The 17,244-nt window shown below is 39.7% G+C and overlaps 1 protein-coding gene across 3 annotated transcripts in view; it reads right to left on the bottom strand.

Moving 5' to 3' along the window:
- RASGRF2 (Ras protein specific guanine nucleotide releasing factor 2) overlaps positions 1-13,228 on the bottom strand; it is a 222,706-nt gene extending 209,478 nt beyond the window's left edge. For 2 of the 3 annotated variants that reach the window (XM_036914178.2, XM_036914177.2), the window contains exon 1: positions 12,940-13,227. In XM_036914178.2, the coding sequence (XP_036770073.2) occupies positions 12,940-13,227 (288 nt within the window). Of the gene's footprint in view, positions 1-12,939 lie in introns of all 3 variants that reach the window. The other variant, XM_036914180.2, reaches the window with a different exon arrangement.
- Between the last annotated feature and the right edge of the window lie 4,016 nt (positions 13,229-17,244).

Here is a 17,244-nt window from a genome sequence, read left to right on the forward strand (position 1 = left end):
ATTATTCTCAACTGTCCAGTGTTTCAGACAACAGTATGTGCTGTTCTGGGTCAGGGGAGACTGCAACCTAGTTAGACCTAGTGACCAAAACGTGGTAGCATAAATCAAGGGTGTGCACTCATACCAAAATTTAAGAAATCTTCTCAGAGTCAGGAGCCATAGCATAGGCAAGGTCTGAAAGGGCAGGGAGGGCTGTGTCTTCTGTATCCTCAGGGCTGGGCCCCTTATGGTGCTGGGCAGACACCAGGAAAGAAACCCGCCCTGTAAGTCAGCAGCACAGCACAATGACGAGGGTGCTTTGGAAACAGACTGACCTGTTCTCCAACACCCCCATCTATACCATGTCCCCGTTCTCAGGCCTCAGCACAGGGCCAGGTACATAGAAACTACAGAGGTCTTATAAACTGGATCTACTATTTCCATTCGGTAAGTAGGGGCCCACAGCTTTGCTTTGGTGGCATACTTTCATGAATCTAGGCTGGACACAATAATTTACCTTGTGGTCTTTATGGATGTGGCCACCTCAGACTGAGAAGTTTTCTACTCAAACTGCAAATGTACCGAGATGAAGAAGAATGAGACTGAAAACAAAAAATGTTCTCTCCTAGTAATATATTTCTAGCTCCTAGCTAAGGGCCAAACCCAACAGATGCTAAGTTACTAAAGTAGGCTCTATTAGCCAAGATTGACACTTAGTAAAGATTTGCCCTGAGCAATTTACCAAACTACTGGAAGCCTCAGCATCCTTACCTGCAGAATAGAGGATACTGTCATCTCAGAATGGTATGACAATTAAATGAGATAATACATGTAAAGAGCTTGACTCTTTGACCCGAAGTCAGCACTCAATCAATGGTAGCTCCTACAATAGTATAATACAAAACACTAACAAGTTAGTATCCTAAATGAAATAGTCTCATTTTATTTTGTTTTACTTCTAAGAAAGGGCTGATATATGCCTAATGAAAGATGACTGCTTTAAATAAAATGCCAATCAACTTAGCTAGATAGATAGGCAGATGGACATAGATAGATGGATAGATACATAGACATCAGATATGAGAAAACATTTAAAAGTTTAAACTAAACCCACTGTATAAGAAATAAAATGGGACTTAACACCTCAGTACCCTCAAGATATACACCTTACCATTCAATAGTAGGATAACGTAAAAATCTGTAAAAAAAAAAAACCTTATGGCTAAAAAATGATATTTTTCATTTTGTTCAAAAACACCACACTCAAAGATGTTCAGAATTAAATTGATAAAACAAGGGTAGGTTGTGATTTGCCTTCTTAGTAGTTTACCCTTTCTGAAGTAGAAGTAATTAACAGATCAATTTCCAGGAAAAAAAAAAGAAAATTTTTACACTGTTTTGAAAGGAGTTTCACTCATTTTTAGAATCACTATTAAAACTGATTGCTGAATGGTAATGGAAAAGTAGCTTTTGGTGGTAATGGCCACCACCACCAACACAAAACACACACACTAAGAACAATTAGAAAAGCTGGACACAACACAAAATAATAGTCCATCTGAAAGCATCAGTGAGCTAACAAGAGAGCCAGGACCTAGGGAGTAAAGAAAACTTAGAGAAGGGAAGTAAACTAGTGAGTCTGACAGTCTTTCAAGTTATTCCTCTCAAGGAATTTATCAGTTTCTATGAGGTACAGTGCCAAGAGGGTAGGACGCCAAGCAGAAAGCAGCAGCTAAGAGTCTGGAAACCAAAAACACTGAGGTTTTGGCAGTCCCTTAGGGCTAAGGGGAGTCCAAGGAGGAGGGGGTTGTATAAACAACCAGAATTCCAGATAAGACCTTGGAAAGGATAAACTGTAGAAATTAGGGCAAACTGGAAATAGACAAGTTCTCACAAAGCCTGAAACCTAGTTTTCACCAGCTCATTCTCAGAATGTATTAATGTAATGTAACTACACACTAATGACTGCAAGAAAGCAAAAGTAAATCCTCTCTGAAGGAAAATAACATCGTGCAGAGACTCAAAATTATCTTTTATTTTTCCGAAACAATGTCCAGCATTCAAGCAAAATTACAAGGCATGCGGGCATAGCTTACTGCTGAGCCATTGTCAAAACTGATCACAGAAGCCTTACAACCTGATATTCCCATTTTAGAATGAACCAACTCAGACTCAAGAACTAACTAGGCAGTAAGGGCCAAAACTTTGCTTGTCAAATGGAAAAGGTCTATTCAAGAATCTAACTGGTCTAGCCTCAGGAGAATCTTAGCTTTATTGAAGTAGCAAGTATCCCTCTGCAGGAAACTTTATCTGCTCTGCAACCTGGACACAAAATGACTAATTCAATGATTTGCAGAGATTCCCTAAATGTCTGGGCCTGGTTTGCAGATGGTTTGGCTAAGCTGAAACTCAGTGATATCCACTGGGATGCTGTGGCCATTAACCCTTGGTGTCAGCTATGTAGAAGCAAAAGCAGATGCAGTTGCTCTAGTCAGGGCACAGGACTGATTTGGGGCTGTTGCCAATGGTACAGCTGTCCAGTCTGCCAGAAGTTGACCCATTTGTCTCACAATGTGAAAGGCCACATCAGGAGGAGTGTTATCCCCTCTCACTCCTGGCAGATTGGCTACATCAGACCTTCAGACCCCTTTCAGGGCTTTCAATCCTGCCTCACCACTGTTGATACTGTTTCAGGCTACTGGTTTGCTGCTTCCAGCCACACCTTTGTGGCCCTTGAAACTAACCTGTGTACTCAAGAATGCCCTGGTTGTCCACCTCTCTCTCCCTCACCCCATCCTGGTCCATACACTTGAGTAAGGCAGTTTCATCCCTGAATGCAGTTATTCCAAGAAGAGGATTATCCCTTCTTGGTCACTTCCTGGGTAATGATCAGGACAAAAGGGGGTAGGTATAGAGCATTATATAGATATGTTTTGAAAATGAGGATTCTTGACCATTGCTGGGAATAATGCATTTTTTTCCTCTCCTAACAGCTCATCAGAATGGCCTGGTTGAGACACCCTGCACATGGCAGCATGGGTGAAAGAGGACATCAAGGATTGAAGCTTAACTCTGGTTAAGTTTTATAAAAGTGCCCTTGTTCCTCTTTCATCTGACCTTTCCAAGTAGGGAATGACTAAAAACAAAGTGAAGTTAGAGCTACTGGAATGGGTCACCCAGATTTAGTATTAATACTGCTATGAAATTCTTGTACAGTCTTTCAGTGAATACAAATGTATGCATTTCTGGAGGAAGAAAACAACCCAGTTCCCTGGGGAGGGAACACCTCAGACCCCAGAATGGATGAAGGAGGGAAGAACATTATGATATTTTGTCTTTAAGAACTGCCTCTGGAGCCTCTCTCCAAAGGGAAAACACCCTGGTATGGCAGTCGAAAACTGCTGCAAGTACATTCTGTTTTACTTACTGCTGCATCTTTTGTGATCCACTTGATTACTTTTACCACAGAGCAGCAAGAGAGGGTCCCAGTTTCTGCATCTTCCACACAAAGCACCTAGTTGCCATCCCCATTCATTTCAAGGGCAGACAAATGCCAAAAAGAAAAAAGATTGGTAGCATATACACTACATTAAATTTTTTAACTTCTCTTCATCAAAAGACACCTTTAAGAGCAGAAAGGCAAGCCAGAGTAGAAAAGATTTGCAATACATATAAGTGACAAAGGACTCGTGTCTTCATATATATAAGGATGAGCAATATGAAATTCTGACATTCAATCATTTTTGAGGTACAAAAATGGCAATTCATACTTAATATTTTAAAATTCCTACAGATCAGTAGGACAGTTCAATAAAAAATTGGCAAAAGATTGAACATCAACACTTTAAAACAGAAAACAATTAAATGGTCAATAAATAGTTGAAAAGTTGCTCAACTTCATTACCAGAGAAATGAAAATGAAAACCAAAAGGAGATACTATTATTACTTGTGCATTAGGATGCTCAAAACTAAAAAAATTGATGATATCAAGTGTTGGCAGGATGTAGAGCAACTAGAATTCTTAAACACTGCCTGTGGGAACATAAATTGATATAACTATTTTGAAAAACTGTTTAGCAGTAATTATTGAAGATGAATAAATATATGTCCTGAACAATTTCATTCCTAGGTATATACCCAACAAAAATGCATACATGTATATGCAGCCAAAGGACTTGTAGAAGCATTTTCAGAGCTGTATTATTTGTAATAGTTTCATGTTAGAAGAATCCAAATGTCCACAACTGTAAATATAGAAATTACTGTACAGAAGGCACCCATTTACAGTGTTGTGACTTAGAATTTTTTTCAACTTTACAAACATGCAAAAATGATGCACATTCAGTAGAAACCATACTTCAGATTTCGGATTTTGATCCTTTCCCAGGTTGCTGATATTCTCTTGTCAAGCCAGGCTAGTCAGCCACACGATCAAGAAGGTAAACAACTGATACACTTACAACTGCTATTTTTCATTTTCAGTACAGTAGTCAATAAATTACATGAAATCATCAACATTTTATTATAAAAAAGCCTTTGGTTAAATGATTTTTGCCTAACTGTGGGCTAACATAAGACACCTTAAGGGAAGCTAGGTACATTTAAGGAAGGCTAGACTAAATTATGATTTTTATTAGTAGGTTAGGTGCACTAAATGAATTTTTGATTTAAAGATACTTTCAACTTACAACGATTTATTAGGCCGTAACCCCATCGTATGTCAAGAAAGATCTCTATATTCATCCAGTAGAAAACTACAAAGAAATGACAAGAAATTAACCACATGAGTGTATGGTGAAGTTCAAAAACAGGCAAAATCGATCCTTAACATTAGAAGTAAGGGTGGTGGCTACCCATGATTAGCAGCAGTGAAGAGGAAAAGACATGAGGTTAGTTTCTAGAGGGCTGATCATGTCAATTGCTTGAACTGGGAGCTGCTAACAAAAATGCATTCACTTTGTGAAAATTCATCAAGTGACACAATTATGATTTGTGTACTTTTCTGTATATACAATGTTCAAATCAGTTTTTAATATTAAAATATTAAAAATATAGAAAAATTATGAACATGAACCCTAAGCAATACAGGAGGGCAATCAGGACCAGAGGACAGAAACTGTATTATTGGAAATATCTTATTGATAAAGTGAGGGTACAAAACTGCTACTGAAGGAAGGGAATGTGGCTTATAATGAATAAATACTAGTTTGGTGAAAAAAGTATTAACTAGCTTGATGAATACACTAGATATGTCAATAATAATATCTAGCTCACCCACCAAAATTTCCATGGAACTCCCTCACCCACAGCCCCCGCTGTTAAGCAGGCAATCCATGGACTGGCAGTGTTTTTGTCTAGCCCCCAAGTGTGACCTGAGCCAATCAGATTCTCTATCACAAGAATATGAGCTAGATGTACTGAGGGAGTAACAGATGCTGCAGTGAGAACTGAAGCAGAAAAAAGCAGGGAGAACGAGGCCACAACATGTTGAGTCAGCACTGTGAGGGGCACGACAGCCTGAAGTTAGGGGAAGGAGAAGCTGTGAGAAAACAGAAGCAGTCAGGAACCAGGAAAGCATAAACACAATGCAAAACAGGTCACAGTGCCAGTGTCCAGAGAGTAACAGCCAGGTGGCCATGAAGGTACTAGATCAAGACTCCCCCTTATATTGCCTTACAATATTCCCACTGTCCCCCTGCTCCACACAGAGGTGACTATTCAAAAGAACGTAGTTCACACCTCTTCCTTGCAACCAAAAGGGGTTAAATCAAATCACATAGGCAGAAACCAACTAACATAGAAAAGTTTAGCAACACTAAAAAAGCAAACTACACACTTGATTAATGAAACCGTAGTAATTGTCTTAAAATAACATCGACTAGCTGTTAATCTCAGAATTGATCTTGAAAGACGGAGGAAACATTGGTTTATGAATAATGTTCTGACCTTTGAAAAACTATGCAAAATACTGAGAGAGAAGAAACCTTAATAGCAGAGGCAGAGGAAGCACTCATTCTTAACTCTAAACAAGAGTCAAGAATTTGGTAAATTAACTTCAATGAAGAAAAGAAGATTCCTCAAAAAGAGAATTACTGATCATTTAATTCCCCCTAGAGTGAGGTCAAAAAATAAAAACACCTTTACACCAGGATCATGGTTAAACAACTGATTTTAAATTAATTTTCTTTAGGATTCAACATGTTGGAAGTTACGTAAAAGCTAATTCTATCACCTTTATGTCTTCACGGCTACTGTGTTAAGGTTTTTCCCTTTATAATGATATCGAAAAAACAAAAGATGGCCATTATAACACACATTAAAACAGAAACACATTACAAACTCTTTCCAAGATCTTTCTTTTCAGAGTTACATCTAGTACAATCTTTCAGCGCCAAACAAGGGCCATGCCAAAAAGGAAAATCTTCCTTACTTACAAGTGAAATAATATGATGTCCAGGATTTGCTTTTAATTAAAAGTATTTTTAAAGAGGAAAGAAGGAAAAAACTTCCTAAATGACCCTAGTAATAAAAACAAAAAGAAGAAAGTCAAAGAAAAATTATGTTAGAACGGGGAGTAACAAACACCAACTGCAAAATGTGCTGACTCTTCCTGTGCCAGGCCCTGTGTCAGGAGTTCGGCAAGAGCTCTTGCCTAGGAGCCTCACAGCAACCCGATGATGGATGCGAACTGTCATGATCCCTATCCTACGGGGGACACGGGGAGTCTAGGCTTAGAAAGAGATATTGCTATAGCTTTCCAATCGTCCCTCCATTGGACAACACTAACGCCACTGTTTACATTAGTCACACAAATGGCATAGGCTCATAAATAAAGTTCAGGAAATGAATCAGGCATTGCCTACATTAAATCAGACAATGAGAAAATAAAACATTTCAGGAACCTGAAAAGGATGCAAAGTCACCAGAGTCCCTCAGATCCCTGCTGTTTCCATCATCACAGGTCTCAGCAGTGACACACTGGTAAGCACAGGAAAAACTAATAAGAGAAATTGTGGTCTTCAGTTGAAAAAATAAAGCACTAAGATGAATAAATTTTATTTTTAAGCATAGCTTTTTTTTAATGTCATTTGTATCTTCTCAACTCTTATGAGAACTGTAGCTTTCATTACCTCATTCAATGCTGATGCTTGTAAATTATGCTTATATAAGCCTCCCCAACTCTCTTATTTCTTCCTGTACGGTTCAAAAAGAAAAAGAAATATTACTTAAATAAACACATACCAACTCAAACTTCTTTTTTATTCTCTGTCTTCTCCCTAAAAGTATGTTCAGGGCATTTTGCATTCACTGTGAGGAGTTTTAGGAAAACTGATTTGAATCTTTATTTTTCATAGAATCACAAGTTTTTCAAATGCCAGTAAAACAGAAAACTGTGACAACACATGCTTTCTGCAACTCTGTTTCACTCACTATCACCACTGTTTTCTCAAACAAAAATGAAAAGAAAAAGAAACACCTGCTATTTGTTTCCCCCTACATATATGCACAATCATATTTTAATTCCTTGGGCAAAAATGCTAAAATAACCTTTGGTGGAACCAAAATCATGTATTTAATAATTCCCCAAACATCTAATATTTGAAAATTACATCAGTTGAAATAGTATGAGTAATTTTGGAATAATGGTTAATTCTTAGAATAGTGGCCATATATTATACAATAACCAAAATTTACCATAGTGCTACATGGATATCTAACAAATATCATTTATAGTTTGATTTACTAAGATTTTACTATATACAGTCTGGAATTAATTTCAGAGAGGAATTTATACTGTGATTAATTGGATAGAAGCATTACACATCCATAGTCCTGAAGAATAAAGCTCCTCAAATTGTACACAGATTGGATTTACAACTCACATCTTAAAATGTTAATGATACAAATAAAAATCTGTAAATTCTAACATATATATAACTGTATAACAATGTTTAATACTTAATGATAGACAATAACAAACTCAGTGAACACACACACATATACACACATACCCCTTTCTTATAGGACAAATGAACAGGCATAAAAGCACAAAGCTACTTTAAAATTGTGAAAATCAGGATCTAAGCCCTGAGTAAATCTGTACTGTTTGTCAATCTGGCTTCTTTCATTAGAAAATAATCTTAAAGACTCAGTTTCTCTATTCTACAAAATTAAAATTATGTTGACTGTAGCATGACTATTTATTGAAAAATATGGACAAAATCAGCCTTAAAAAATCTGCAATAAACAAACAGCAATATCAACAATTGTTTAACATTTGCTCGCTAAACCCAGAAACATTTGGTTATCCCACATGCTTTAGGGTTTATCATCACTCAATGAAAGGAAAATATCTCTATTTCTTAATTCCCAAAAGAAGGAAAAAATTGTGTTATCACACTACAAGTATTTTCCACCATTTAAGACTGCATGTAGCTCTCAATTATTAAATCTACAAAAAATACTTGTCACAATAAAAATGAATTTTATGTATATTTGTCACATCAATGATGGATCCTTTTATGTTGAATTTTTTATGGGTACAATCATATAAATACTTAGGTTTGATGTAGCCAAAATTTAAAGTAACTAAGTTTGTTAAAAAAAATTATTTTTCATCACTTAAATTTAAGGAAAAAAAGATTACAAAGTTCAAGTAATCATTTCTTCCCTAAATTATATTTAAAACCTCTTATAAGATTTAGCAAATATTTTTATTCTATTTTTCCTTTATTTGTGTTCAGTAGACAAAGACTAAAAACAAATACTGAGTTGGTCATTACACATCAGTTAAACAACATGAACTAGAATGAAAATCCACCATCCACACTCCCCATCCTACACAAATAGGACTTGAGGGCAGCTCTGCCTAATTTGATAAAATGATTAAAATCCTCTGCTTGTGGTCAAGATAGGAAGACTAAAATGACTGGCTAATAATAAGGTGATGGGGAAATCACATAAAGTTTAATCCCTTTAAAATTAAATCAGCATTTTTAATTCAACACAAATATGACAAGTACCAACTACTTTAAACCTCCAAAATTAAGAAGACGTTTTGCCCTCAAACAACTGAAATCAGGCTGAACAGAACACTTAACACTTCAAGGACAATAAGAATAAAGACAGTTTTGTTCCTGGATGTCTCTCCTGCTAGCCAGTCAGACAGACACAGCCACTTAGGAATAAACCAGACTAACTGGGAGGTGTACCTGCACCCTAAGTGCAAATATTTTTAAAGACCCTTCCTGAGGTAAATGAATGCCATGTAAAATTATTTGTTTAAACATCAATCCCATTTTTCCCTGAAAATATAATGGCCTGCAATTGTATTTCTCAAGGATGGCAACCATCCTGTAAATAATTTTTAAAGGGAAGTAGAAATAAACAAAACAGTGATTCATATACTACCACCCCATCCCCATCCCACCAAGATTTGAAATTTCTTGAAGCTCAGTGGATTTAAATAGTCTCCTTAGTAAGACACTCATCATGATCATTCAGCCTTCATACCTGGAGTTTGACTTTGATCATCTCCCTAGAGCTCTTTGAGCCTCAGTGTGGGCATATGTAAAAATGAAAAAGTACTACCAATCTCTAAGAGCTGAAAGGGGATTCAAGTGAAGATGAGATCATGGAGGATAATGCCAAGCCTGGCACATAGAAGGTACTTACTAAATGCAAATTCCCTTCCCCCTGAAACAACTTCATTCGGAAAGAAGTAAGCTTTTCATTTTCCACAAAAAGAGCCTTTTTAGAAGTGCCACCATACACATTTGGAGAAAAGGAACACCACCTAAATTTTGTTTAACTAACTCATTTTAATTATATCACCATAACTATCCCTAAGTAGCACTATGGAAAGTTAGTAAGAAAGCCGTACAATCTCCAAGGACTGACCAAAGTGAAATCTTGGGCACTATTGAAAAAATGGAGCAATGCAAAAAGCCTTCAACCTAGGCACATTGTAAAGTGAAAATCGCCTTTTTTTCTTCTTAACTGGAAACAGTTTAAGACAAAGGAGTTAAAAAAAACTTTATTATTTTCTTTTGTCAACCAACTTAGGTTGAATTATTTAGAAGAACTAAACCAATGAGTGTTTTCTTCTTATAACTTATCTAAAAACATAACTAATTAGAATTATTTGAAGAAATAGAAATTAAACTGGCAAGAATGATTAGTCATTTTATAGAAAAATTACATTAACTATAGTAACTGTCAACAACATTACAATATGTCACCCTCCAATGTGTATGATAGGACTGTCTCTATCTCAGGTAAGGATGTTACTATAGATTTGCACATCTGTTGACCTAACTGATTTATCAGAATGTCCACATCAGTCACCTGTTTATCCTTAGTTTCTCTAATGCAGTATTTATTACAGGCTGGTAATCTTTAAATCTTGTGAAACTGTCTTTCACATCCTCTACACAGCAAAAAGCTTACACTTGAAATCATCTTAGTCAAACTCTTAATTTTTACATATTAAGAAATATTTCATTAACAGAAAAAAAAAAAAGAAGAAACGTTAAGAGATTTGCCTTAAAAAGTCACACTAAAACATGGTGGAGGAAACCCACTCTGCCTCCCTAAATCCTATGTCAAGCCCTAACCTTCAACTACATTTACAGGGACTGATGGAGATATTGATGTGGAAAGCTCCAGAAGCATTCTTGGAGAAGCCGACCTTGAGATGGTCCCTGATCAGTGCCTCACATCCACCCCCAACCTTGCTGGTTCCACCAGTTCCACAGGTCCACCATGTGTAGGGGATTGAGATGATGGTAGCACATTAGCAACACAAATTAACTGAAAGGGAATCAAATGCATAAACTGTAGATTTAAGATAGAATGTTTCTTCTTATTTCCTATCCTCCCAGTTTCTTAATTCTTCAGACACACCCAGACAGGCAGTGTTAGAGAAAAGTTTCAATCTGCTAGTCACAGAAACACACCTAACAGAAGACAAAACTTGACAGATCTCCCAATTCAACTCATAATCCATTTTGGGATGCTTGTTCTTTACATCTCAGTTACTCTACAAACTTCAAAGCTTCTAATTTCTAACCTCCTCTTACAGACATATAAAATGATGGGGAAATACTCGTAGCTTGCATGACAAACAGAAAATTGTTTTTCTAAAATGACCAGTTTAGGACTTCCATTAGAAAGCAGCATTAAAGTCAAATTATTTGGAGGCTACATTTCATATTAAGTGGGATAAAGAAAGTGTCCTGAAGATGAAGAGTCCAGATATTTTCCAAGTAGAAAAATATTTTCTTTCTAGAATGTTAGTCAGCCATATAAGTTGCAACAGGTAACAACTCTCTACCCCCAGATCAAAAAAAAGAGAAAGTGGTTATTTTAATATAAGCAAATATACAAAGAGAAAAAAATAATCTGGAAGTAAGTCAATGATATGTATTCAGAGTAATTTAAAGTATCCTATTTTATTTTAGACAGAATACATTTTTTATAAACTACTAGTTTTGGCTCCTGTGATGCCTTGGAACACATACCTCTAAAAAAAAAATCTCACCAACAGAAAAAAAAAAAGATCCTGAGGAAAATCTCTGTTTCCTCAAAACCCTTCTCCTGATCTCAATATAAATTCTAAAACGCATGATTTTAAATTTAAACTTATATTTCTAGTATCTGTATCTACAAAATTGGAAGTCAGTCTTTTAAATGGCCCTCAAGACCCTCAAAAACCAAAGAACATATTTTTTAAATTTCAGCTTTATAAGTATTGTAGCAAGTTTAAACAGTTAAGTCTGTCAATGATTTCTAGTGACACCAAAGTGGGGGTTAAAAAATCAAACTTCTGGTTGATCTACTTTCAACTCCTCTTAATTTTACACATTATTTTATAAGCCCCAAGGCGTTATATAGGCATCTTATTCATCCTTCCACCGCTAGCGCCTCTCACAGCCGCCCTCGTGGTCTGCAGTAGAACCACGAGGTTCTACTCTGATTTGTGTTCTATAATCTGAGGTTTGGTCTGATTTGTGCGGAAAATTCAGCCGCAAAATATTTTTATGCAGCAAAGACAATCAGCCTTTTTTTCAAGGTGGAGACCTAGAAGGGAAGTGAGAACATTTGGGAATATAAAATTAGTCTGCTTTAACTTTAATAACAAATGGTGAATGAAAAAAAACACAAATTTCACATTTGCAGGAATGGGGGGTGGAAGTTACTAAATCTAGAGGGTTTCTTCCTCCCTGCGTGCGAACATAACAAAAGAAATAAAACTACAATCCAGAATAAAAAGGTCACATTCATTTTCAAAACATTCATTTGAAAGTACACAGAGGCGTTCTTTAAAAATGACCACACGTCTAAACATAGCAGGAATGTGGCTACCAAATATTAATCCTGAGGGATATGGATACACATTTACCTTCATAATTAGACCCAGCAGGTCAAATGTTAGCAAGGACATAAACCACAAAGACAGATCGAATGGCCAACAGAAAGTGCCCGTGCGTCCTGGGAGCCCCGTTTGTTCCCTGCAAAACCAGCGATCAAACATCTGCAGGCACAGAAACCTACACGCACCAGCGGGCTAAGGGAGAAACCAAACTTTTCCAAATAAGTTAGTTCCGTCTCGCCAATCTAAATCCAACAGGTGTCAACACACGTCACCACACTAAATCCTTCCCAACAAGGTCTAGTGAAGCAACGGATGGTTAGCAATGAAGGTGAAAAGACCCAAACGCTTTCAGGGTCGCGAAAGAAACAAAGCCGAGTTCTATTCCAAGTGATTACGTGGAGGTGGGGGGGAGAGAGGGAGTTGGAGATGGGAAGGCGCATGGAGCTGTCCTGCCACTGACGCCGCAGGGGAACCTCGGATCTTGGAGTGTGGTCCCTGTTTCAGTGGAGCCCTAGATCTATGAGGTTTGAAGAGCTAGGAAGTGCCGTGGCCGGAGGCACGGGGACAAGAGGACGCGTGGTACCTGCTTGTCCAGGGCATCCCGGGAGCCGCCTGGCCCGGCACCGGCCCTGGGTGGAGCGGGCGCCCGCTCGCAGCTGCAGCCCTCCAGGAGGTACATGCCCGCCGGGCGGCCGCTCTGCTCGCCCTCGAAGTAGAAGAGCACATTCTGGTAGAGGGCGAACCACTTCTCGTGCCAGCGGCTCGCCTCGGCTGTCTTCTTGCTCAGGAGGCCGCGTTTAGTGCCCTCCTTGCGGGCCAGGCAGGCCAGGTACAGGGCGTGCCCCTCGTTGTAGCGCACGCTCTTCTGCATGGTGAGGGCGCGGGCGCTCAGCCCTCCATCGCGGCCATCTGCCGGCTGGCTCCCCCAGGGCGCGCCCGCTCCGGTCTCGGTTGGCGAAGGGCGCCCCCTTTCCCGACGCAGAGCACAGGGCACCCCGCCGGCCTCCGCAGCACGGCGTCGCGTGGGTCTGAAGGGCGCCCGGCTGTGGCCAGGGCACGTTCCCGGCCGCGACCGCCGCCCTCCTGGCTGAGCGAAGCCCCCCGAGCCCCGACGCCCGCGTGCAGAGTGGCCCCGTGAGGGCGCCGGCACCGGCCGCTGCCTGGCACGAAGTTGCGGGAGCCGGAGCTCCCGCGGATGGCTGGGGAGGCACGATGCGCGGCAGTTGAAGGAGGACTGTCCTCGAGCAACTCGCTCCGGGAGACAGAAGGTAAAACGTCACGTGGGAGATCAGCTGTAATCGGCTTGCAGACCGATTTAAAGGGCAGAGTCGGCGCGGCGGCGGTGACTGCGGCGCAGCCCGCTCGTCCTTCGGAGCGCGCTGCCTGCGCTCTCCCGCCCCGCCGGCCGCCGCCTGGGCTCCCGCGCGGGGCTGGGGCGGGTCGCGGGGCAGTGGAGGCGCGCGGCGGCAGCGCAGAGCCGCTCACACGCGCACTCGCACACACACAGAAATATACATGTATACTCAGTACACACAAATGCCCACTCACACGAGCGCGCAGTCACAACACTCAGAAGCTCACATCTGCACGATTACACATAACGCTCACTCTCATACAAACAAGAATACACATACACACAAATACACAAACAACCCACACTCATACACACAGTAACATTTGCACACAGCAACTTAGACACAGGAAATTATGCATTCACATATATACGAAGAGTGTGCAGTCCTATACAAAACCATATACAAATACACAACACAACTACACACACCCAAATACACACATTCACATTCACAAACCACACACACACATTCACCCAAACACACACACATCATAGACATGCATTTACACTCAAATTATACACAAATACACACCCTTACACAACACACTTAACTCATAGATTCATACACAAACACACACATGTATACACAAATACACATGTTCACTCAAAAATACACACAAATACATACATGCAAGCAAGCACTCACAAATACACATTCATGCAAATTCTTACAATTTCACAAACACACTCACACATACTTAAACCTGCCACGACCATTAACTCAGTCATTCATGAATGCGTTTCCAAGGCAGTAGTGGGTGAAGTCACAGGGTGGTTTTGCATAACTGGCAACCTTGACTTTTCCAGCATGAACTTGCACAGTTGTATTCAACTCGAGTGAAGGTTAATTAGTGCACCCCATGGGTCCCAGAAAGGCTTCAGATGCTGTTGGTTCCCTCTCAGTGACTGTGCTTTCTCAGGATGAAGATAAAGGAAACTAAATTTTAAGCACAGAGTTTTCAACCAGGAAAAAATATCCAAACGAGGGAGACTTGCAGCCCCTGGCAGAATTTTCGCCGGAGGCCATGCTGGCATAGGTTCAGTAGATAACACTGACAGGACTGGAATTCATTTGATTAACAAATCTTGCAGGTATGGCCAGAAAACCAAGACCCCTACTTATAAAATAGAAGTGGAAAAGAAATGATGTGCCCAGCAGCTTCAGAAGAAAGCTAGTGAAAGCCTCAGGGAGGGCCGTGTTTGATTCTGCTATGTACTCTTTTTATTCCCCTCAGTCGCTTGTCGTACAAAATGGTTTACCATAAAACATCTATTGTTAAAGCTTGTTTAAATAATAAAATCCTTCTCTGGGCATGAATCAGTGACAAGACAGTTGTCTTGTACCCCTAGTTGTGTGTTCATAAATTGGTAGCCCAGGGGTTCTGCCTGTTCCAAAAGTGGTGTTTTTGCAGAATGCTTTAACTCTGCCTCACTGAGCAGCTGAGTGTTTCTTCCATTTTTACCTGGACAAAAAGAAAGAATCTTTCACTATTAAAAACTATATAATAGGGAAATTGCTATTTGAAATTACAGTGTGAGAACTGTCGTCATTTCTCTTTGCATATTCTTAAATGTGTAAGGGACAGTGCTGTGCTAACTTGGGTTTAACCCATTTGGGAGCATGCCTTGTTCTTTAGAGAAGTTAATGTAAGTGTGGGCAAGGTTTCCAGCCACGGTTTTGAGATTCTAGATGCAGAGGAGATGACAGTTGCCTCCAGAGGCCCTTCCTTGCCTCCTCTGTGGTCCAGTCCCAGCCCAGGGGAATCCTAAGCAAACTGACACCTGTGAAGCTCATGGAACTCCATTTTTGAACAGAAACCATTAAGGGTGTGAATTCAGTACAAAAACATTTTTGTGATGACTATTCTAGCCTTCTAACCACATGTGTTTTTTCAGATGTGAAACATTATTTTCCCCAATAAGTAATGTCTCTGGTGTTGAGACTAATTTCACTGCTGAATTATCCTTTCTGTTTACTCAAATGTGCTTTTGATTTGAACCACACAGAGTATTTTCCTCAGTTTCCTGTCTGCCATGACTTCTACCATATATTGGATTGTGGCGATCATATGCCCCCTGACAATGACAGAAGGGAGCTTTCTGGTTTCCTCTAAAATTTGGTATGTGATCATTATGGGTTTCAATTTTGGAAATTTGCTATGTAGACTATTTATTGATCATCTGTTTATGTCCTCAATACAGTATTTTGATGATACAGAAGATATAGAGAAAAGACAGTACCTCTGCTTCTGGTGTGCTCAGTCTATTAGAAATAGAACTTAATGTTTAGGTGCATCTTCTCACCTGACTGCTTCTCCAAGGCAGGGCTGTCTCCCTAATCCCTGCAGCACATAGTAGGAGAGCTTATGTGCAGTAGGCACACAGGGATTCGTAAATAAAGTAATTTAATATTTGATTATTGAACAGTGAAAGAGTGCACATGCATTCACAAACACTAGCTCATTTTGCAAGATTGGAAGAGATGGAAACATCAGAAATCCATAGATAATCCAGAGAAGCTATACCTAGTGAGTGTCTTGATGGGCATTTTTGGGCCTTTAGCCTCCTTCATTCATATGGAAACTGCTTCTCTGGAATGGTGTCATCTTGAAACACAAAAGGCCAGGAGGTTATGTAAATGAGGATGCTTTTTCCCCCAGCTGATCAAGCAGGTTGGCAAAGGGACTTTGTTCCAAGTGGGCAGGAACAAGCTCTTTGGTGAATTCATTGTTTTTCCCTCTCACATTTCAGGGACTCTTTCCTGACAGGTCAAAGCTGATTTGCAAGGGCAACAAAGCTTTTCTCACTGATAACGGTGAAAGTGAGAGTCCATGGTGGTGCATTGTCTAGGGGTTTTATGCACGGTTGAGGATTTTCAGGAATGGAGGTAAAGGGCTAGGGTGCAGACTTGTAAGACCACCTGCCCTGCCCCCAAGGTGGGCTGGGTTGTTGTCTGGCTAGAGAGTGTGTCAAGAATCTTACTTCTTGACTTCTTGGGCTGTTTATAGTTGGGATTGCTTACCAAATTAGTCTTTTGCCTAGGTTGCAGATTACTTGATTAGGATTGGAGAAGGAAAAACAGCATATAGGTACAGTTAAAATTAAACTGGGACTTTTAGTAGGCTAAGGCAAATTTTACAGTGTCATGATCTAATTGATACAGTGAAGTCATGGGTTATGCTGAGACACTCTTCTTTATTTGTGGAACACTCAAACATTCCAGGCCAAGTTGCTCCTGGCCTTTTGAGCTTTAACTGATCTCACTGAAGATGTCTATATTCCTAGTCTGGTATCTTTACCCTAGAGAATTAGTGTGACTCTGACTTTGCATAATGCTTAACACAGAGTTTTGATAGGGACTTCTTTGCACATTGTTACATTATTTTGATTGTAATTATCTTGCTTTGCTTTTTTTCCAGAGGCCCTCACCCTACTCTGCCTAAACCCACGCTCCCTGTCTCATTATCACTGTCACTGCCTATCCTAATGATCATGCAATGGGACTATTTGGTTGTTTAGAATCCCTTTATCCTG

This window comes from Manis pentadactyla, chromosome 2, assembly GCF_030020395.1.
Source record: "Manis pentadactyla isolate mManPen7 chromosome 2, mManPen7.hap1, whole genome shotgun sequence".
Classification (NCBI taxonomy): domain Eukaryota; kingdom Metazoa; phylum Chordata; class Mammalia; order Pholidota; family Manidae; genus Manis; species Manis pentadactyla.